The sequence below is a fragment of the Mya arenaria genome, chromosome 12 (assembly GCF_026914265.1).
Source record: "Mya arenaria isolate MELC-2E11 chromosome 12, ASM2691426v1".
In the NCBI taxonomy this organism is placed as follows: Eukaryota; Metazoa; Mollusca; class Bivalvia; order Myida; family Myidae; genus Mya; species Mya arenaria.
This window is the reverse complement of record NC_069133.1, coordinates 29,464,424-29,487,781: the sequence shown is the minus strand read 5'-3', so window position 1 is coordinate 29,487,781 and position 23,358 is coordinate 29,464,424. Positions and strand designations below refer to the sequence as shown.

The following is a 23,358-nucleotide window of genomic DNA, read 5'->3' as shown; positions in this document are numbered from 1 at the left end:
TGTCTCTGTAAATTACCTCAAAAACATAAACATATATGGATACTAATGTTTGCAAAGGGATTATATTGTAACCATTGCAGTGTCTCTGTAAATTACCTCAAAAACATAAACATATATGGATACTAATGTTTGCAAAGGGATTTAGTGATCTGATTTTAGCATTGAGTAGTTGCAGTGTTAACTCCGCCCAGAACTGATGCCTGCTCACTTTAAGGTTCGGGAATGTCAAAAAACTGCCAGTGGTAGATGAATAAGTTTAATATGACAAAATTGCTGAATTAAAACTGTCAGATTGTGCTGAAACCAGAGTGAAATATACTTTGGTGTGCTCCTAATATAACTGTCAGTCAACAACACGCAGAGTGGGGTGGTATAATATTCTGATTGATGCAAAATTGCGATGAAAACATGCTTTGTTTAGCTTATTGACAGGCCAAGTTTATTTGTAAACAGTACTAGTATTAACTTCCCAAACCATCTGCCAGCAATGTGAATACAGCACAATGATCTTATTGCAGCATGGAGCTTGTGTAAATGTAGCTGATCTATGGAAGTTCACCCCCCTACATGAGGCCGCTGCCAAGGGGAAATTTGAAATCTGCAAACTACTATTAAAGGTAGGAAGCCAGCAGAACATGTTTCTACTAGGTTCTGCTTAGTGGCACGATGTTAATGTATGTACACAGATATCTGCACCATTTGATTTGTGGTTAATTCTGGCCTAGCAATGAAGTAGAGCCTATCTGACATCTCCTAAACTGTCTGGCTATTTTAGTTAAAACTTGACCTTGGATGGTCCCCATACAAAATTGTTCACAAGGAAAGTAATTTCCATGTAGAATCACGAGGCCTTGCGCTAAGATATTTGGTGTGTTACAGTATGAAATGGTCCTCTACAGTGTCTGTTCAAATTATGCCCCTGGGGTTAAAGCTGGACCCGACCCGGGGTCACAAGTTTCCTATAGACTTATATAGAGAAATCTTTTAATATCTTCTTGTCTGAAACTGCAACAATACATGTCTGCACATATTGTCTTGACTGTTTCCAGCATGGTGCTGACGTCAACAAGAAGAATCGTGATGGAAACACGCCGCTCGACTTGGTTAAAGATGGAGATCAGGATGTAGCTGACCTGCTCCGAGGTGAGAAATACGCTCACAGTGATATGGCAATATTTTGGCTTGTGTTTTTTTAATGAGATTAACAGATGTAATTTCTTTAACGCCGGACAAAAAACTAACTTTTGGTCAATTTAAATATGCATTTCGCTTACTTTGTGTTCTCTCCAGGTTTGATAAAGACATGGTATTGTTTTCCTCAAAAGTGCACATTGAAGGGTGTCATTTTATTCTCCTTAATGGGCCATCTACCCTGCTTTAATCATTTTATGAGTTTTGCAGTGATATTCATAGTTTTCTTGACTTAAGTTACTGACTTAAAACTTACATGCATCTGAATAAACCAAAAACCAAAAAACAATGTGTCACATTCCGCTCAGTTTTTTTCACTTGTCTTTATTTATTTAAAATGCTGATATGCTAGAACTTAATCACTTTTAAAATCACTGCTCTTTATGAAAAATAAAGTTTTTAAAAAGAACATGAAAAATGCGGTCTTGCAGAATCTGCCATTTTCTGACATTGTAGATACAAGGAAATTACTTATAGTATATAAATATGAGATGCTTTGGAGTGTATTAGCATATAACGCTTACTTGAGAATAATAATGTTAACAGAGGTGTAGCCTATTTTATCATACCAAACACCTTTTATTTACACTGGTTACGTCTGCAATTATACAAAGAGCCTTCAAGATCATATCGTTATCCGGGGTTATTATAACATCATACGATATACTGTTTCCTGTTTTTTGAAATTTCTATTTTTAGATTTTGCATCTTCTTAATGAATTTCCAAATTAACTAGCTTACTGGTACATTTATAAAGAAATTCAACACACACATAATGTGCAACTTCATTAATTTTTAAATTAATAAAACATCAAATAAGAAGTTTATTTAACAGTACACAATTAGGTTTTTCTCTCTCATTAGTTGTTGGTCCAAAAGATTATTTTCTACAGAAAGTCAACTTGATCTTTTGGAAAGTTTTTAGACCCAGGCAAGGGTAACATTAATAATATCACTTGGTGAAAAGCCTTATTTCAGGGTTACAAAATGGGTTGGCCAATGTTGTGTATATGAGAATTTATCATAGGGTATTAATATAAATGTAACATAGGGCGTGAACAGTTTTTTGGTTATAAACCAAACTTTATTCATGGATATTTTACAAAACTATTGAATTTTTGTCAATGAAGGTGACATAGTTTATTTTCCTGGCCAATGTTTACAAATATTTGTGATGATCATCTGCTTCAAAAGCAACAATGTGTGTGCGTGGTTTATGCAATATCAAAAACAACTGTTTTCTTTAGTTTTTAAATATTTGACCACTGTTTTTACCATTCTGTCACAATTTTCTTGCATTTGACAAACTTTTGATAAGGGTCTTCTCAATGTACATTCTGGTTGGCCTCACCTACTGACAATGTTACAATAATTGGCTGTAATTTGCTCTATCATGGGATTACTAGATTTCCAGTTGTGAAAACACATGTCGTCTGCCCATAACACAAAATGCACAAGAAGCTGTAAAATGACAAGGACAAGGCAGATGGCATGATGAAAGGACACCAAGGCGTGGTGTCAGCCTTAAAATGCCTGACTGTCACTAGTCTGTCAAGAAGTGCATAATAAATATGATACAGAAAGATATGTTATCCTCAATAATATCCTTTATAACTATTGATGGCTTTGAGGTAACCTGATTTGAGTCATATTAAGTAGCAATCATAGCTAACTACAATCTCATCTAGTGGATCATTTATAAACATGCTCAATATTTTTTGTTTGTTTAACGTTTTGAGTATGTACCATTTATGTAAAGGGGATGCTGCACTCCTGGAAGCTGCCAAGAAGGGCAATCTAGCTCGAGTCCAGAAACTGGCCACCCCCGAGAACATCAACTGTCGAGACACGCAGGGAAGAAACTCTACACCTCTTCATCTTGCAGGTAAGCCCTGGCATTACTTCCCTTTAGGCTAGTTTGTCTTAACTTAATCTATTTTCAAGTTAGAAACTAGTATTGTATTTGAACAGTGCATATTCATTCAGACATAGAATTGGAGGTAAGACTCTAATACTATATGCATTCAGACATACATATGCATTCAGACATAGAATTGGAGGAAAGACTCTTAATACTAGATGCATTCAGACATAAAATTGGAAGTAGGACGCTATTACTATATGCATTCAGACATACATATGCATTCAGACATAGAATTGGAGGTAAGACTCTTAATACTATATGCATTCAGACATAGAATTGGAGGTAAGACTCTAATACTTTATGCATTCAGACATACATATGCATTCAGACATAGAATTGGAGGTAAGACTCTAATACTTTATGCATTCAGACATACATATGCATTCAGACATAGAATTGGAGGTAAGACACTTAATACTATATGCATTCAGACATAGAATTGGAGGTAAGACTCTAATACTATTTACATTCAGACATAGAATTTGAGCCAATATGGTTTAAATTTGTTACAAAAGACGGAATTTTGGTCAAATATGGCATCATTTTTCTTCTGTCTGGGTTTGTCAAAGGATGTAGCTTGCTGTATTGGGTATTGGGGCAAATACAATGTGAGTCTTGTTGTCTGTCAAATAAATGAAATTTCCATGGGTAACTTTCCAATTTAGCTTGTACCTTTGGCTTTTTTACTTCTTACTTCTACTAATTCTGATAATTGGTTCATTTTGATATTCACTTCTCCTTTCAGCTGGCTACAACAATGTAGAGGTTGCCGAGTTTCTGCTGGAAAATGGAGCGGATGTGAATGTGCAAGACAAGGGAGGGCTAATACCGCTCCATAACGCCTCCTCATACGGGGTCAGTTGGAAAATATACTCACTACCTTCACTGTGTATAATTGCCATGTGCAAGACTTCTGGCTTTGTCACTCTCAAATGATTCTGTCAGAAAAGAAGGTGTCTTTTGTTAAGAACAAAACCACATGAACTTATTTCAATTCTTTTAAACTGTGAAGGTCATAAAACCTCACGATCCTGTTCTAACTGACTTGAATTAGTTTAATTCAAAGAGATGTAGCTGCTTTAATAGGCCAGCATGTCTCCAAGTCTGCTACTAATTCTGTTATATGACAATAACAAGTTTCAGCGAGTGACTGGGAGGAATATTTAGTCTTATGTATTGTCTGTAGGGAATGCGTTACATGCCAGGCTGGAATACTAATTTGGTAGAAACCTGTTCACCAAGGAATAAATGTTTGAAAATGTGTGATTTCCTATAAAATCTGTTAGTCTTAGGTCCCTGATTACTTTTCCAAAAATGATGCAAGTTATTGTTTCAATATAGCTTAGGTGCAAGTAAATTGAATATTAGCCTGTCTAATAAATAATTAGTTTGGAACAACAGAGCACATGTGGTGTATAGGTTGAGTTCTCTATTGTACATCCAAGATGCATGAACGTTATCACACATAATCACTACCACTGTACTCCTTTACAGACCTGCACACTTTATGACTTAAAAGCTTCTCAATTTTGAAAACATAAGTCTCTTTTCCTGTTCCGAAATACTTCACATTCTAAAGTGGATCGAAAGTCTCAAAGTCTCTAGGTCATTGTGTTGTAAGACATGGAAAACTTAAACTAAAGAATCGTGTGATAAATATTAAGACCTAATTGTATATTAGCCTCCCGAGGGACTGTTTTTTGAAATTGGGTTGATTACCATTAGAGTGAATCTGTTTGTCAAGGAATTAATGTTTCAAATTGTCAACCAGGAGTTGCAGAAAAAGGGATATAATTACATTTAAAAGAATTAAACTGTATTATTTAAGGTTTAATTTGTTTCAAAAGCTGTTGGATAAAAATACAAGTCAACCTTTACGAGCGTCTTTAACTTTTGAAAAGAAATCTTCAGATGTTGTCAACTTTTTTTTCTGTGTCATAAATACAACAGCAGTTTGTAGTCAATCTTTATGAAACTCAAGTCAGAATATATATATCAGCATGCTATTTAGGACCAGTGAATATATAGATTATCTCTGGTGAAAAACTAGGTCAATAGGTTTATTCAAGAAAAAAAGGGTTCATAAATTCAACTATATATATCCAATGTTCATGAAACTAGGTCAGAACATTTGGCAAAATGATATGTAAGACCAGTGTATATGAATTATTTTGTCTCAAAGCAGTCACTAGGTCAAATATTAAGCCAAAATAATCTTATTCCTTTCACAAACTCATCAGTGTTCATCCAATTTCAAAGACGCTCTCACAATACAGGTGTCATGGAAACCTTTTGGAGTGAATTTAAAGCTGTGTGTATTGCCTTTAAAACGTTGATCATCTAAATTAGGTATTGCATAATTATAATCATGCCTGCATAATGCTCCATAAGGCTAAGTAATGCAATAAATGGTAGCGAAAAGCAGCATTTAATTCTCCCTATATGAACCTACAACCTGCTGCAATGTAGCATTTGTTAAAATCAAAATTCTGCCTTTAATGTGGTTTCCCCATTTACTCCTTGTCATGTACTGCTTTAGGTATAAATCATGGCAATTAGAGATTTTAGTTGCATTTTTTTTACGAAAGGCATAATTTTGGAATTATTGGCTTTCTAGGAACATGCAGACTTACTCAAACTCTTTCGCTTATAATAACATGATAAAACTAAAATGTAAGCTTATATCCAAGAATTTATCTTATCATATTTCTGCTCTTAGCCCATTCAGTTAGAATCCAGATTGTGGTGACTGTTGCCTCAATGGTAAATGCCATTCTTGGAATGGTAATATATTTACACAGGAATTCTTGTTTGTGGTTGTTATAACATAAACCTCAATTTGTAGTGTGTCAATATTCTAGTACTCAAGTGAAATAAAGGATTGAGATTATAAAAATTGTATTTGAAGCATTACAATATCTTAAATGAGAGACAGACCTCACAAACCTAACAATCTTGTTGTTTCACATTTTGAATTAATGTCCATTCCCTCCTTCTACAGCACATTGACATAGCAGCACTGCTGATAAAGTACAACACGTCTGTGAACGCTGTGGACCGTTGGGGGTTCACTCCGCTCCATGAAGCCTCGCAGAAGGGACGAACACAACTGTGCTCCCTCCTGGTCAGTGTATAATGTACTCTTTTGCTTACAATTATTTCAAGCATATTTACAATACTACTTTTTCAAGTTAAAAAGTGAAAAGACATAGTGAAGTATTTAGTTGATTATATTACGTTTCTTTGCAGCTTGCCCATGGTGCAGACCCGAGCATGAAGAACCAGGAGGGACAGACGCCGCTTGATCTTACCACGGTAAGTGTTGTATAAATGAAACAAGATCAGTCTCACTGAACTAGTATAAGTAACCATTTCTGACTGGAGAGGTTTGAACTCTGCTAGATCTCACCATAGTATGTGTTGTACCGGTATTCACCATAGCATGTGTTGTACCGGTATTCACCATAGCATGTGTTGTACCGGTATTCACCATAGCATGTGTTGTACCGGTATTCACCATAGCATGTGTTGTACCGGTATTCACCATAGCATGTGTTGTACCGGTATTCACCATAGCATGTGTTGTACCGGTATTCACCATAGCATGTGTTGTACCGGTATTCACCATAGCATGTGTTGTACCGGTATTCACCATAGCATGTGTTGTACCGGTATTCACCATAGCATGTGTTGTACCGGTATTCACCATAGCATGTGTTGTACCGGTATTCACCATAGCATGTGTTGTACCGGTATTCACCATAGCATGTGTTGTACCGGTATTCACCATAGCATGTGTTGTACCGGTATTCACCATAGCATGTGTTGTACCGGTATTCACCATAGTATGTGTTGTACCGGTATTCACCATAGCATGTGTTGTACCGGTATTCACCATAGTATGTGTTGTACCGGTATTCACCATAGCATGTGTTGTACCGGTATTCACCATAGTATGTGTTGTACCGGTATTCACCATAGCATGTGTTGTACCGGTATTCACCATAGTATGTGTTGTACCGGTATTCACCATAGCATGTGTTGTACCGGTATTCACCATAGTATGTGTTGTACCGGTATTCACCATAGCATGTGTTGTACCGGTATTCACCATAGTATGTGTTGTACCGGTATTCACCATAGCATGTGTTGTACCGGTATTCACCATAGCATGTGTTGTACCGGTATTCACCATAGCATGTGTTGTACCGGTATTCACCATAGCATGTGTTGTACCGGTATTCACCATAGCATGTGTTGTACCGGTATTCACCATAGCATGTGTTGTACCGGTATTCACCATAGCATGTGTTGTACCGGTATTCACCATAGCATGTGTTGTACCGGTATTCACCATAGCATGTGTTGTACCGGTATTCACCATAGCATGTGTTGTACCGGTATTCACCATAGTATGTGTTGTACCGGTATTCACCATAGCATGTGTTGTACCGGTATTCACCATAGCATGTGTTGTACCGGTATTCACCATAGCATGTGTTGTACCGGTATTCACCATAGCATGTGTTGTACCGGTATTCACCATAGCATGTGTTGTACCGGTATTCACCATAGCATGTGTTGTACCGGTATTCACCATAGCATGTGTTGTACCGGTATTCACCATAGCATGTGTTGTACCGGTATTCACCATAGCATGTGTTGTACCGGTATTCACCATAGCATGTGTTGTACCGGTATTCACCATAGCATGTGTTGTACCGGTATTCACCATAGCATGTGTTGTACCGGTATTCACCATAGCATGTGTTGTACCGGTATTCACCATAGCATGTGTTGTACCGGTATTCACCATAGCATGTGTTGTACCGGTATTCACCATAGCATGTGTTGTACCGGTATTCACCATTGCATTTTAGCCATGCATACTTATTGGCCCTGTCCTAGGCGTAATACAAGCACTTATCTGGATATGAACTGGCATGCTGCTTTGAACTAATCAGCCAGATTCAGTATCAAACATGACTTCATGTTCTCCTAACTCTTTCAATCATTGTCTGGAACATATCATCTGCCAAGTTAGCTGAATGCAATGGTTAGAACATGTGTCTTTCAAAATATCTTCAGAAATGGGAATATATTTTTTCCTAGTTTTGAAATGAAACAAATTTGCTGTTTCATTGTCTCGTTAATTAAAGGGTATTGCCCAAGAACACAGTATTTCTTCAGAAATAAAATGACATTCCAAACCCCAGTTTTTTAAATTGAATTTATAATAATCATTTTTAGCTCAGATTTCAAATTTAAAAGACATGAATGTTGGTTTGAAATCTCTAATTTAAATCTTTTATACATGTGAGGACTTCAACATTTGTTAAGTAATTTCTTTGTCTTGAAATGTGACAATGCCCTCTTCAATGCTAAAATCAACTATAATTGGGTCTTTACTATATGATGTGATGACAGATTAGTGTCTGAGCGGTTTCTTCAGGATTCAATCTCATAAAAACTGTCAAAAGAAAGAGTTCTGTTATTTAATCAATAGTACTGAAGTAAAGCAGCAAATGGTTATATGATATAGTGAAATAAAAAAATAAAAAAGTTGAAGAAAATCTCCTGAAATTAGTGAAAGGCGATATTGCTCTCATTTTTATGTAGAAAATTGTCACAACAACTTTGCACTTAATTATTGAAGCACAAAATGAAAGCGTCTTTGAAACTAAACATTGAAATTTAACTCCAGTTTTATGTATAGATATTGATTTTTTTTTAAAAAGCATTTTTGCAAAGCTATTAATTAAAATTGGAAATCTTAAAGTATGAGGTACCAAGTGTTATATGAGAGTAAAGGTATGGCTATGTGGTTTTGAATATTTTAGTCTCATTTCGATGTAACAATTCTCATTTCTATAATACTTTATATGTTCCCATATTACAGACCTTATTCCTATATACAGGCCTTATTACCACAGTACAGGCCTCAAAGAAAATGCCATAGTACAGGCTGTGTCCCCATAGTAACTTGAGGAATAAGGCCTGTACTATAGAAATAAGGCCTATACTATGGGATAAGGCCTATACTATGGGATAAGGCCTATACTATGGGATAAGGCCTATACTATGGGATAAGGTCTATACTATGGGATATGGCCTAATATGGGATAAGGTCTATACTATGGGATATGGCCTATACTATGGGATAAGGCCTATACTATGGGATAAGGCCTTTACTATGGGATAAGGCCTATACTATGGGATATGGCCTATACTATGGGATAAGGCCTATACTATGGGATAAGGCCTATACTATGGGATATGGCCTATACTATGGGATAAGGCCTATACTATGGGATATGGCCTATACTATGGGATAAGGCCTATACTATGGGATAAGGTCTATACTATGGGATAAGGCCTATACTATGGGATAAGGTCTATACTGTGGGATAAGGCCTATACTATGGGATAAGGCCTATACTGTGGGATAAGGCCTATACTATGGGATAAGGCCTATACTATGGGATATGGCCTATACTATGGGATAAGGCCTCTACTATGGGATATGGCCTATACTATGGGATAAGGCCTATACTATGGGATAAGGCCTATACTATGGGATAAGGCCTATACTATGGGATAAGGCCTATACTATGGGATAAGGTCTATACTATGGGATAAGGCCTATACTATGGGATAAGGCCTATACTATGGGATAAGGTCTATACTATGGGATAAGGCCTATGGATAAGGCCTATACTATGGGATAAGGCCTATACTATGGGATAAGGTCTATACTATGGGATAAGGTCTATACTATGGGATAAGGTCTATACTATGGGATAAGGTCTATACTATGGGATAAGGTCTATACTATGGGATAAGGCCTATACTATGGGATAAGGCCTATACTATGGGATAAGGCCTATACTATGGGATAAGGTCTATACTATGGGATAAGGCCTATACTATGGGATAAGGCCTATACTATGGGATATGGCCTATACTATGGGATAAGGCCTCTACTATGGGATAAGGCCTATACTATGGGATAAGGCCTATACTATGGGATAGGTCTATACTATGGGATAAGGCCTATACTATGGGATAAGGTCTATACTATGGGATAAGGCCTATACTATGGGATAAGGCCTATACTATGGGATAAGGCCTATACTATGGGATAAGGCCTATACTATGGGATATGGCCTATACTATGGGATAAGGCCTATACTATGGGATAAGGCCTATACTATGGGACCTTTATACTATGGGATATGGCCTATACTATGGGATATGGCCTATACTATGGGATAAGGCCTATACTATGGGATATGGCCTATACTATGGGATAAGGCCTATACTATGGGATAAGGCCTATACCATGGGATAAGGCCTATACTATGGGAATCAGACCTGTACTATTGGAATAAGAACTGTATTATTGGGATTAGGCAAGTACTATGGGAATAAGGCCTGTACTATGGGATTAAAGCCTGTGCTATGGGGATATGGCAAGCCATGTGGGGTTAAGACCTGTACTTTGGGAATACGGCCTGTAATACGGGGATATGGCAAGCCATGTGGGGTTAAGGCCTGTTCTGTGGGAATATGGCAAGCCTTATGGGAATAAGGCCTGTACTTTGTGAATATGGCAAGCCATATGCGATTAAGGCCTGTACTTTGGGGATATGGCAAGCCATATGGGATTAAGGCCTGTACTTTGTGAATATGGCAAGCCATATGCGATTAAGGCCTGTACTTTGGGGATATGGCAAGCCATATGGGATGAAGGCCTGTACAATGGGGATATGGCAAGCCATATGGGATTAAGGCCTGTACTATGGGGATATGGCAAGCCATGTGGGATTAAGGCCTGTACTATGGGAATAAGGCAAGCCCTATGTGAATAAGGCCTGTAGTATGGGAATAAGGCCTGTACAATGGGGATATGGCAAGCCATATAGGATTAAGGCCTGTACTATGGGGATATGGCAAGCCATATGGGATGAAGGCCTGTACAGTGGGAATATGGCAAGCCATATGCGATTAAGGCCTGTACTTTGTGAATATGGCAAGCCATATGCGATTAAGGCCTGTACTTTGGGGATATGGCAAGCCATATGGGATTAAGGCCTGTACTTTGTGAATATGGCAAGCCATATGCGATTAAGGCCTGTACTTTGGGGATATGGCAAGCCATATGGGATGAAGGCCTGTACAGTGGGGATATGGCAAGCCATATGGGATGAAGGCCTGTACTACGGGAATAAAGCAAGCCCCATTGGAATAAGGCCTGTACTATGGGGATAAGGCAAGCCCTATTGGAATAAGGCCTGTTCTATGTTAATACGACCTGTACTATGGGAATAAGGCATGTGCTATGGGAATAAGGCCTCTGGGTGATTAAGACATGCCATAGTACCTTATACCTATAGTACAGGCCTTATTCCCATAGTACCTTATTCCTATAGTACAGACCTTATTCCCATAGTATAGACCTTATCCCTTAGTACCTTAAATTCTTCAGTACAGGCCTTATTCCCATAGTATAGGCCTTATCCCATAGTACCTTATTTCTACAGTACAGGCCTTATTCCTATAGTATAGGCCTTATCCCCATAGTACCTTATTTCTACAGTACAGGCTTTCCCATAGTATAGACCTTATCCCCATAGTACCTTATTCCTATAGTACAAGCATTATCCCCATAGTATCTTATTCCTAAAGTATAGACCTTATCCCCATAGTATCTTATTCCTAAAGTATAGACCTTATCCCCATAGTACCTTATTCTCATAGTATAGACCTTATCCCCATAGTACCTTATTCCCATAGTATAGACCTTATCCCCATAGTACCTTATTCCCATTGTATAGACCTTATCCCCATAGTACGTTATTCCCATAGTATAGACCTTATCCCCATAGTACGTTATTCCCATAGTATAGACCTTATCCCCATAGTACCTTATTCCCATAGTATAGACCTTATCCCCATAGTACCTTATTCCTATAGTACAAGCATTATCCCTATAGTACCTTATTCCCATAGTATAGACCTTATCCCCATAGTACCTTATTCCTAAAGTATAGACCTTATCCCCATAGTACCTTATTCCTATAGTACAAGCATTATCCCCATAGTACCTTATTCCTAAAGTATAGACCTTATCCCCATAGTACCTTATTCCCATAGTATAGACCTTATCCCCATAGTACCTTATTCCCATAGTATAGACCTTATCCCCATAGTACCTTATTCCTATAGTACAAGCATTATCCCCATAGTACCTTATTCCTAAAGTATAGACCTTATCCCCATAGTACCTTATTCCCATAGTATAGACCTTATCCCCATAGTACCTTATTCCTAAAGTATAGACCTTATCCCCATAGTACCTTATTCCTATAGTACAAGCATTATCCCCATAGTACCTTATTCCTAAAGTATAGACCTTATCCCCATAGTACCTTATTCCCATAGTATAGACCTTATCCCCATAGTACCTTATTCCCATAGTATAGACCTTATCCCCATAGTACCTTATTCCCATAGTATAGACCTTATCCCCATAGTACCTTATTCCTAAAGTATTGACCTTATCCCCATAGTACCTTATTCCTTAAGTACAAGCTTTAGAAGCACAGCACAGGTTTTATTTCTATATGTACTGTGTGTATATATTATTTCCTCAGTTAATGCCTTTTACAGGCTATTTTAGTATCTAATTTTGGTTCCTATGTTGTAGGCTGATGATGTGCGGGCATTGCTGCAAGATGCTATGCCGTCTGTTGCTACACTCCCTGTCATCACAAGTGATAACAGTAGTACCAGCTCTTCATGTACAAGGTAAAACTTTCTTTATACTTAAAAGTGAAAGGTTTTCGTCTTTTTGACTTTTCTTTAAGTACAGTGGACTGGGTGTATTGTTTAAGATTGCCTATGATAATAAATAGAAAAAAGTTTGGCCTTTAAGCAATCAAAGTTATACACAATGAGCTTTGAATTTTTAACAACTGAACTTTACATATCTAGCTTGTCAAGAAAAAAGTTGAGGTACGTTGATACCCTTGTTGTTGTTGCTGTCAGCAGCATCTTTTTCTTTGAAACTTTGACCTTGGACATAACTCAAGAAACATTCAAGATATTCAGATGTAGCTTGGTGCACACGTTGCCAGAGACAGTATGCAAGGCTCATTACTCTAGCTTCAATTTTGTCATGTTTTGGCACTTTTTAAACTAAAAAACCAACAACAACAACATATTACTGGTGGTGTTTGCTGCCATGCTCTTTTTGGTACTTATGGCCCTCACATATTAGTCATTATTGAAGCACTCCATTCCATTAATTTAAGTTGTCTCTATTTTTGTTCATGTTAATGTACAGCAGATAATAAAGTCATCCCACAAACCTCCATTTTATGTTAAATGAGAATCTCATGCGTTTTTTTCCTGACCTCACATGTAATTCAGAAATGGAAGTTTAAAGGAAATCTACTGAAGTATAGATGTAGTTTTAGGTGTTAGCTAATGTGTGTCATTGTTAATTATTTCAGTCTATTTAATGGGACAGCGGATGGAGTGTCAGGGGCGATGGGTGGTGCCCCCACATCGCCCCAAGGTGGGGACGGTGCAATAGAGCGTACTGTTGCTGAGGGTGAACGCACTATAGAGACAATGAGTGTTTCTTCATTTCTGTCCAATATCGGTCTTGAGCAGTTACGGGACATTTTCGAACAAGAGCAGATAACTATGGACATCCTTGTTGAAATGGGGCATGATGAATTGAAGGATATTGGTATTAACGCATACGGACATCGCCATAAGATTCTGAAAGGCATGGAAAAACTCCTGCAAGGCAAAGGTAACATTATGTGTTCAACATGTGTCATAGACAAATCCAGTATTCTCGGTAAGAGAAGCTTTGAAACTCTTACACCCAGAAAATTTGTCGCCAAAAATGCACAAGGTTTCAAAAGAACAACTGTTTGAAAGACATTTCAATGCAAGACTTAAGTGACCTGTGACTAGCTGCGAACCGAGCATGTGCTATATATTGTGGTCCAGTGGTGTGTACTTATTCTGCAAAGACTGTGTCTAAGCTAGCAGGATGATCCAATGTTTGCATGCCTTTTCTTTCATTTATTTGGCTTTGAAAGTATATGCCTACTTGTTTTGTTTGTATATAGAGCAATATCTGCTTTACTGCTTATGTTGTTTGTGATATCTTTTGTTGCATGCTTTTATCTGGATTTTTAAGCAAGATTATGTGCAATAGCTCAGGTTTTATATGATTAAGCATTTGATTTTTTTTTGTTTTATGGTTTAAAACTTGCACATGTGTTCACTGTAACTTGCAGTTATGTCTTTCAACACTTGTCCTTTACTATTTTGTATTTATTACTGGTGTTTAGCTATTTATAATATACCTGTAACTTTATGTCATAGCTAGCTAGTTTTCTAGATCTTGCTGTTTTCTGCTTTTTGCTCGACTAAATTTCTTCAAATTGATTTTTTTACTTATCTTAAAATGAGCACAAAATTAATGCTCTCAGCTTTTCTTTTGTAATATTGTTATTCTTTCATGCTTAAGTTAAATGTTTTATTAAATAAGCTAAAAGTAGGGTAGTATATGCCCTTTAAGACCTTATTGAATTTGCAGTAATTTTCCACAGAAAAGATTACTTTTGCTTTAATATCCACTGTAAACCCTGTAATATTATATGTTTCTCAAGTAGAGTAGTTGAACTAGTATTATTTCTTTATCATGTTTATTTGTCTCTTGTAATATTAATGTATGTGTAATAAATTTTAGAAGATTAAGTGATATCAGTTTTCATAAAGTTGCATGGCAATATTAAACTGATTTTCTTGAGTGAAATTGTATATGTCAGCAACAATGTAAACAAGTCATTTCAGACAGAAATGAATTTATCATTAGAACTGTTAGTAGACTACCTAAGCAAACTATCTAAATATTGAAACAATAATGAGTATTTATCATGATGAAACTCGATTGAGTAATGTCTGATACCGATGGTTGAGTAATGTCTGGTACCGATGGTTGAGTTATGTCTGATACAGATGATTGAGTAATGTCTGATACCGATGGTTGAGTTATGTCTGATACCGATGGTTGAGTAATGTCTGATACTGATGATTGAGTAATGTCTGATACTGATGGTTGAGTTATGTCTGGTACTGATGGTTATGTCTGATACCGATAATTGAGTTATGTCTGATACCAATGGTTGAGTAATGTCTGATACCGATGGTTGAGTAATGCCTGATACCGATGGTTGAGTAATGTCTGATACTGATGGTTGAGTTATGTCTGATACCGATTATTGAGTTATGTCTGATACCAATGGTTGAGTAATGTCTGATACTGATGGTTGAGTTATGTCTGATACCGATTATTGAGTTATGTCTGATACCAATGATTAAGTTATGTCTGATACCGATGATTGAGTAATGTCTGACACAGATGATTGAGTTATGTCTGATACCGATGGTTGAGTTATGTTTGATACCGATGATTGAGTGATGTCTGATACCGATGATTGAGTAATGTCTGACACTGATGGTTGAGTTATGTCTGATACCGATGAATGAGTTATGTCTTATACGGATAACTGAGTTATGTCTGATACTGATGATTGACTTATGTCTGATACCTATATGGTTGAGTTATGTCTGATATCGATGATTGAGTAAAAATGTTTTCCTTGTAAGATTTAGATTTAAAAATAAGCTTCTTTATTTAATAATACTTTCTCATAAAAACATAACACTAAATAAATGTATGACTTGCTGAAATATTGCCAAATAAGCAATTATTTTATTCCATTTTAATAGATTGCTAATCATCATGTTGAGTGTTATATTTTCTGACCAATAGAAATATAGCAATGTTATATTACTCATGTGTTATACCAAAACAACATTTGATGGTTATATTAACTGAAAAAAATGTACCCCATGTGATAAATGTAATGCAGGCTGTTAAACTTTCATACTACTTGTGTTTAAACTTATTATTTTCATTGGATTTCAAAATAATTACTGATCCAGATTTCTTGACCGATGTATACATGGAAAGGTCAATATGACTGAAGTCTTTATGACCATATGTGTAGCAAGTAACTTCACTGAAAGTGACTTTGTTCATGGGTTAAGCTTCCAGTTCATCTGAAGGGCATTCAATTTTATCCTCTTGTTAAACCTGAGTTAAAAAGAACAACATTGTCATGCAATGAGTAGCATTAATGTTGTGCAAATTTATGCAAGTAACTTTTATTATAAAGAGAAACATTCATAGTGGAAAAATGTTTTAAATGATAAGAATTTATTTCAATGCATTTCAGGGTATTTTGAAAATAACAGTGGATTATAACATATCCTCTCTGTTTGATATGGTGAAATTGTTAATGTTATTCCACTGATGCGGGTAATTAAGCCCATTTCACTGGGAAAAAATGAAATAAATGCACACGGTGCTTGGTAGGAAATCAAAGATGTCAATTCCTTATGATGTCACTGAGCAAATATTTGGCATTAAGTCCATCCAATTAAACAAGATTATTAGCTTGTCTGTTTTTAAAGAAGGAAGTTATTATGATAGCCTTCAAGCTTGGTATTGCAAAACTGGAACCTTTGGCCTAAATTACAAACCTTGAATGCTGTTCACATGAAACTTATACATACGTTACGTAACAGTGTATGCACATGTCTAGAAAGGCTCGTTACTCTGGTTTAAGAAGGAGGATGAAATTCTTAATCATATTCCTATATGTAGGTGAAATATATCATCATTAACTTATTTCTTTTTTGATCTGCAATTTCAGATCTGAATGAAGATTCAGAGATGAAAACTCCAAGGCGACTTGTTTGTAAGTATGAGTAAAATGTGATAAGTTAACACTTGTTTTCATATCATTATTCAACAAATATATTTTGTTGAGTTTAATACTTTTAGTTAAGTTTATTGCTAGTTCAATTGTTTGCACATTACACTCTGTTTAAGGTAAGAATTTGTGACTGCTTTAAATAACGTATCTTGATTAGCTAATTTTTCCAATTTTTAAAATGCACCTTAGTATAAAACTAATGCATTTCAACACTAAAAAAAGTTGGATTCCGATTACAATTCAAGAATCGCAGTGTCAGCATTTCAACAGCAGTGTACAATGTTGATAGTATTCACTTATACACAGTAATAAATGTTAAAACGATTTAATATGATCATAAAATGAATATTTCTTTCCCTTTTCCCCAGCGGGTAGCCAGTCCTTCCAATCTTCACAAGGCACAGTATTGATAGACTTGTTACCAGATGATTCAGAGTACCAGTCTGTCGAAGAGCAGATGCAGTCAACTATACGTGAACACAAGGATCGGGCCGGTGGTTACTTCCACAAGTATAACACTATCAAGGTAATCACATGAGTTTTTCAGGGTTTTGCAACTAGAGAAACAATAACAATTAACCCTCTTAACATCTGTTTTTGTTAGAAACCAAATTGATAAGTCATTTTGACTTGTAATCTTTATCTTTAGACCAGTTTGCACAATTATTTGATTGGTTTATAGTGAATATTGGATAAATATTGACCAATCAATGAACATTGTGTCCAACTGACCAAACCATAGGATTGACTAGTTTCACACTGATGTATGTGGTGAGTTTATCTCTGAGGGTTGGCTGCAGGTTATTGCTTTAAACAAAAATCTACCAAAATTGTATTGTATATGTTCCAGTGGTGTTCAAGAAGCTATTATTTGCCTCGTAACAAATCATTAACAATTACTGTTTTATTTTCAGATTCAAAAAGTTCGCAACAAGAAGCTAATGGACAAGTATCAACATCGTAAGAAGGAAGTTGCGGATGAGAATCATGGTCATGATAATGAGCGACTCTTGTTCCATGGCTCACCCTTCTTACAGACTATTGTCCAGAAAGGCTTTGATGAGAGGCACGCCTACATAGGGGGCATGTTTGGGGCAGGTCAGTTTATACTTGAATTTTAGAAGCTTATTGGTATTTTGGAAAATAGTTCATGTGTTGTCATAGAGTTGGTGTCATTGTTGGCCTGTGTGCAAAAACTTTGGCCACATCTCAAAAACCCAAGATATTCAAATAAAATTTGGGTAACATGTAAAAGAAAGCCCATAACCCTGGACATAATAATTGTAGAGTTACGCCTCTTTTTGGCTTAAAATACCCCAGACCTGTGTTAACATTTGCTCAGTGATGCTTATGGCCTGTATTCACTATCGTATGGAGTCGAGTTTGACATTCAGACTCAGAAAAGAAAAATCTTTTTTCATTTTTTGTAATAATGCTTTCAAGAAGCAAATATGATGAAAGTTGTTGTACTCGTTACAAATAATCTGTTCAATCAAAGAATCATATTTTGAATTTGTTATAGTTATATTGCAGAGTTTCTGTTAAAGGAAGAAGAAATTGGTAAAACTTCCAAAATTGATTCCTAAGTACAAAAACTTCCATAAATGTAAAGAAAACATCCAAAGTTGAAAGCTTGGAAGTTCAAATATCAAAAAACTGGTGTCAGTATTACTATTATGGTCACAATTCCAATCAGTCTTGATGTACAATGAATTAAAGTAATATGAATCTTTGAATTTGGCAAGTTATAGTTAGGTTTTAAACACATTAGTTAAAAAATATAGGCACAAAATATTTTATTCGAGAGACTTAAACTTCCAAGTTTTAGTAAAAAAACTTCCAAAATTGATAAACAGGAAGTTCATACTTCCAGTTTCAAGTGTTTAATGGAAGCCCTGTATATGACAGATATTTTGAAACGATTAAAAATCCAGTTTTCTGAACCTCAGACTCAGACCCTAGACCGTAGTGGATACGACCCTGGTGCTGGTTTATGATCATGACATTGTACATCAATATAACTAGGTCCCATTTGTATTAAGCAGTATTCCTTAGGCTACTATGTTTGTCTACTAAGATTTTATGACATACCTCACCTTTCCATTATAGGAATATATTTTGCTGAGAATTCCTCGAAATCCAACCAGTATGTGTATGGCATTGGTGGTGGCACTGGATGTCCTCTGCACAAGGACCGATCATGTTACGTGTGTCATCGACAGCTCATACTGTGTCGTGTAACGTTGGGGAAATCATTTCTACAGTTCAGCTCAATTCGAATGGCGCACGCACCTCCAGGTCACCATTCTGTAATTGGTCGCCCAAGTAATGGCGGGCTCAGTTATCCAGAATATGTCGTTTATAGAGGAGAACAGGTATGTTTCAGTGATAGCTTTATATAAAACTATACCAGATTATCCAATAATTCAAAGAAAAAAGTCAAGGTATTGTCATATCCTTGCTGTCCTGATGGTCAATGATGTCCTGGTACAAAGACTTTTACCTTGTAAGAACTAAAAAAAGCTGCTGGAGACAATAATGTGAAACTTTGTAGACATGTTACCAGTGGCAGTTGTTACATGCGTAGCAAGGCCAATAATATTGGTCTAAGAATTATTGAGTTGTCTCTTTAAAGTCTCAAAAAAGACCATAGGTATTTTTTCTAAGAAGTTTACATTAAACTTAGTGAGGGACGTCACTCACATCCATTATGGTTAGCATCAGCAGACGAGAACAAATAAACGTAGTAATATATTTAAAGTTTCAAAAATTGTACGATAGATTTAATGTACAAGTATGATTCTGTCTTTAAAAAATAGACAAGTATGCATGCTTTAAGGTGGCATCATTGTTCACTGCGTCCTATCTATGGTATTGATCTTTTAAAAAAATGCCTGCGTTCTATCTATGATGGTGTCCTATACACATTGATTTACAGTATGTGTTTGAATGACATTTCAGGCATACCCCGAGTACCTGGTGACCTTCCAAATTCTCAAGCCAGCAGAGGGGGAGGCTGTTCCAGAATGCATGCAGCGGCCCTGACCTCCATCATAGTTCATAGAAATGACCTGATAAACTCACCACATACATCAGTATGAAAATAATGGTTCTATATGAATAAAGTATCATGTGTGAATAATTACAGATCTGTCAGCTGGTACTTACATTAGGTGCAAAGTCAGCACTACTCCATTGTGTGTTTCACATGATCTTGACATGTGAGTAAAACAGCTTGTGTGAAAAGGAACAAGTCTGTTGGTGTAAGAACATACCAAGTCCATTGACAGTTATAACACCATTGTGTTAAGTGGCGCTGACTGCTTAAACATGGAATTGTGGTAGCAGAAAGTGAAACTGTAAAAACTACCTAATTTATACTAGGAATAAGGGCAGTCTTGCAGGTAACTGTTACCGGTAGTATTCTACTCGTGTTAATGTATTGTATAAACCAAGGCAAAAATCTCGTGAATTACAAAGTTAGATTGTGAATATGTTAATTGACCATTCATGGAGGAGGAGTAATAGCAATCTGTATTATATAAGCTATGGCTTAAACAGGTTTTCATCTGTTTATAAACTAGCAGAATAAAGTAAATGTGCCTAAAACACATGTTTTTGGTATGGTTAATACTGAAGGTGTATCACACTTAATCCCCAAACATCTTAAGAAATTAAGACAAATGTCTTATCATGCACATTTACTATTTTCTGCTGGTATATTTATGACCCAGAACAAGGCATTGTCTCAAACTGTCCAGATGTGTAAATATTGTTCAGGTATTTTAAGTGTCTTTGGGTATGCTGTGTGCTATGAAATACCATGTGTTAATATATAATCTCATAATTGTAAATGTGTTAAAATGCATGTGTTGTTTTAATGAAGTGTATAATGGTTTTTGTATTACGAATATCTTCTTGGTTAAGTTAACATTATATTTTGAATTAATAACATTGTTCTATCCAGGAATCAGGAAGGAAGCTGATAATGTACCCCTTCTTAACATAGCATAAACAAGTTCATCTGTCATTTATGAAGTCACAGGATAGTTTTCACTTATCTATGAAATTATGATAGTACCTTTGTGACTCAAGGCAACCGCGCTGCCTTTATCTATATGGAATTATTGTCTGAGAGTAATGCAGAGCAACCCTCGAGGAAGTATTTTATCATCAAATTGAAATTTGTTATCTACATAATTATGTGAATTTTCTCATACAAAATGAATATAATTTCTGTGTGTGTAAATATTACAAATGTACAAATATTTATAGTGCATGGCATTTTTCTTGATTACAGAAAACAGTCATTCAGTACAAGGGCAGGAATGGATTTTAGTTTGGTCAATACTTCCCATTTTCTGATGAATGTATGTTGCCATGATTATTTTCTTTCTGGAATACTCTGATTTTCCCCCATCAGCATTTCTGCTACTATAGTTGTATGTTGATGCGCACTTTATTGGTACGTTTACTTTAGCCTTGACTGTCAGGATTGGATGAATTACGCCCTTATGATTGGATGAATTACGCCCTAATGATTAGATGAATTACGCCCTAATGATTGGATGAATTACGCCCTAATGACTCACGATGAGTTTGAGAAATTGTTTTTATTTAGTTGATTTTTTAGTGAAAAATGAATTTTCAGTACCGTATTTTGGGTTAATTATTTAATGAAAAAAGAAAATTTTAAAACTGCCTATTTAGTCTGATGAACTGTCATTTTATACTCTTCTATCTACGTCTAGTTATTTTATATACCTAAAGCTTGAGTGTTACCCCTGGTCTCAGTATTTGAACATTGTCAGTGTATTTCTGAAACACATCAAATCAGATTCTTATTATTCAAATAGAAGGTGACTTATGCTTCCAAATTCTCAATTATTCAAATGTTTGGGAGATATTCCATACATTTTTGCTGTTCTATAAATGATAATCTATATTTCCATCTGACATGAAATGATTTAGAAAAAATCTACAAAAGATATTATGTTTATTATACAAAAGAACTGCTCTTCAATTCAATTATTTAAAACTGAAACCATATTTTTAAGTAGTGATTTTCGAAAAGTTGAAATGAACCAAACTTAATACATGTATCTGTAGGTGTTATAGTTCATGGTTGTAAATCATGTCTGCTGTTGTACCAGGTTTCAACTGTTGCACTTCAGAGAAAAAGTGAAGCAGTTGTGTTTCTGTTTTCAATTGCACTCAACATTTTCACTTCTACTCCTGAATTATGTATATTTTGTTAATGAAGTGTATATTGCTAATGCTTTGTTGGAGGTCTCAGTAAACAATAAATTATAAATACTTGTACACCATTATTTGTTTTACTTTATCATATGTCTGGCCAACTGATGGAAAATCTGGCCAACTGGTGGAAGATCTGGCCAACTGATTGAAAATCTGGCCAACTGATGAAAAATCTGGCCAAATGATGGAAAATCTGGCCAACTAAATCTGGCCAACTGATGAAAAATCTGGCCAACTGGTGGAAGATCAAGCTGGCTGACTGAAAATGAAAAAATAACAATCATTATTAAAAAAGCCCAGTGTTACTCTGAAAAGAAATGATAATGCATGGATTCTAGCACTACTAAAAGAATGACATAAAAATTGTAAAGCTCTAGTCTTATATTTTAGCGATTTGACCATTTTTGGTAGTTTTTGCAAGAAGCATAATGCTTATATTTTGCAAAATTGAAGGATTTAACACTTGTTAAAGTGTTATAGTCAGTTACTGAGAGATTGACAAACAAAATGTTTCAAATATATTAACATTTTAACGAAAAATTGTCTACTTTCTTTTAGAAACACAGATACATTTAGCAGAGGTGAATTGCTCACTGAAAGATATCCTTAAATTCACAAAGGGAATTGGATTTCAGTTTGATTAAACTTGGACAAAAAAAAATGTGCATACTGTTCACAGCCTAAATTATGTTGAGTTACAGTTTACTCATAGTTAGCTAACCAATCAAATTGATAAGGTTACACATATGGCTATATTTATCAAGTGATACATAACCTGTTGGTCTATTTGAGTTAGCTAGAACATTGGTCTTTTAATGGGTTATGACTTCTCCAATTACATCGCCTTTCAAACTTGCTACTGCTATAAGTGTATATATGCAGTATTCAATTATGATCAAACTCTAAACTGTGACGTTGAACTTTGATGTAGGGACGAATCATCTTTATGTACCAAACACATGTTCAAAGAAATTTTATAATCTCTCCGTGTATAGAAAAGTTACCGACTGGACTTGAAAAACTATTCTGTATATGCATATATGAAGCATTCCAAAATGATAAACTGTAAATGTGGCCCTTGACCTTTGAGGAACAGATGTGGGTGTTGCACAA

At 35.8% G+C, this 23,358-nt stretch overlaps 1 protein-coding gene across 2 annotated transcripts in view; it reads left to right on the top strand.

Moving 5' to 3' along the window:
- LOC128211419 (poly [ADP-ribose] polymerase tankyrase-1-like) overlaps window positions 1–22,308 on the top strand; it is a 52,899-nt gene extending 30,591 nt beyond the window's left edge. For both annotated transcript variants that reach the window (XM_052916193.1, XM_052916192.1), the window contains 13 exons: window positions 519–617; window positions 1,050–1,143; window positions 2,951–3,076; window positions 3,861–3,970; window positions 6,117–6,239; window positions 6,365–6,430; window positions 12,825–12,925; window positions 13,633–13,940; window positions 16,924–16,968; window positions 17,355–17,512; window positions 17,901–18,084; window positions 19,096–19,361; window positions 19,948–22,308. In XM_052916193.1, the coding sequence (XP_052772153.1) occupies window positions 519–617; window positions 1,050–1,143; window positions 2,951–3,076; window positions 3,861–3,970; window positions 6,117–6,239; window positions 6,365–6,430; window positions 12,825–12,925; window positions 13,633–13,940; window positions 16,924–16,968; window positions 17,355–17,512; window positions 17,901–18,084; window positions 19,096–19,361; window positions 19,948–20,031 (1,764 nt within the window). In that variant the 3' untranslated portion in view covers window positions 20,032–22,308. The remainder of the gene's footprint in view (window positions 1–518; window positions 618–1,049; window positions 1,144–2,950; window positions 3,077–3,860; window positions 3,971–6,116; window positions 6,240–6,364; window positions 6,431–12,824; window positions 12,926–13,632; window positions 13,941–16,923; window positions 16,969–17,354; window positions 17,513–17,900; window positions 18,085–19,095; window positions 19,362–19,947) is intronic.
- The last annotated feature ends 1,050 nt before the right edge of the window (window positions 22,309–23,358 follow it).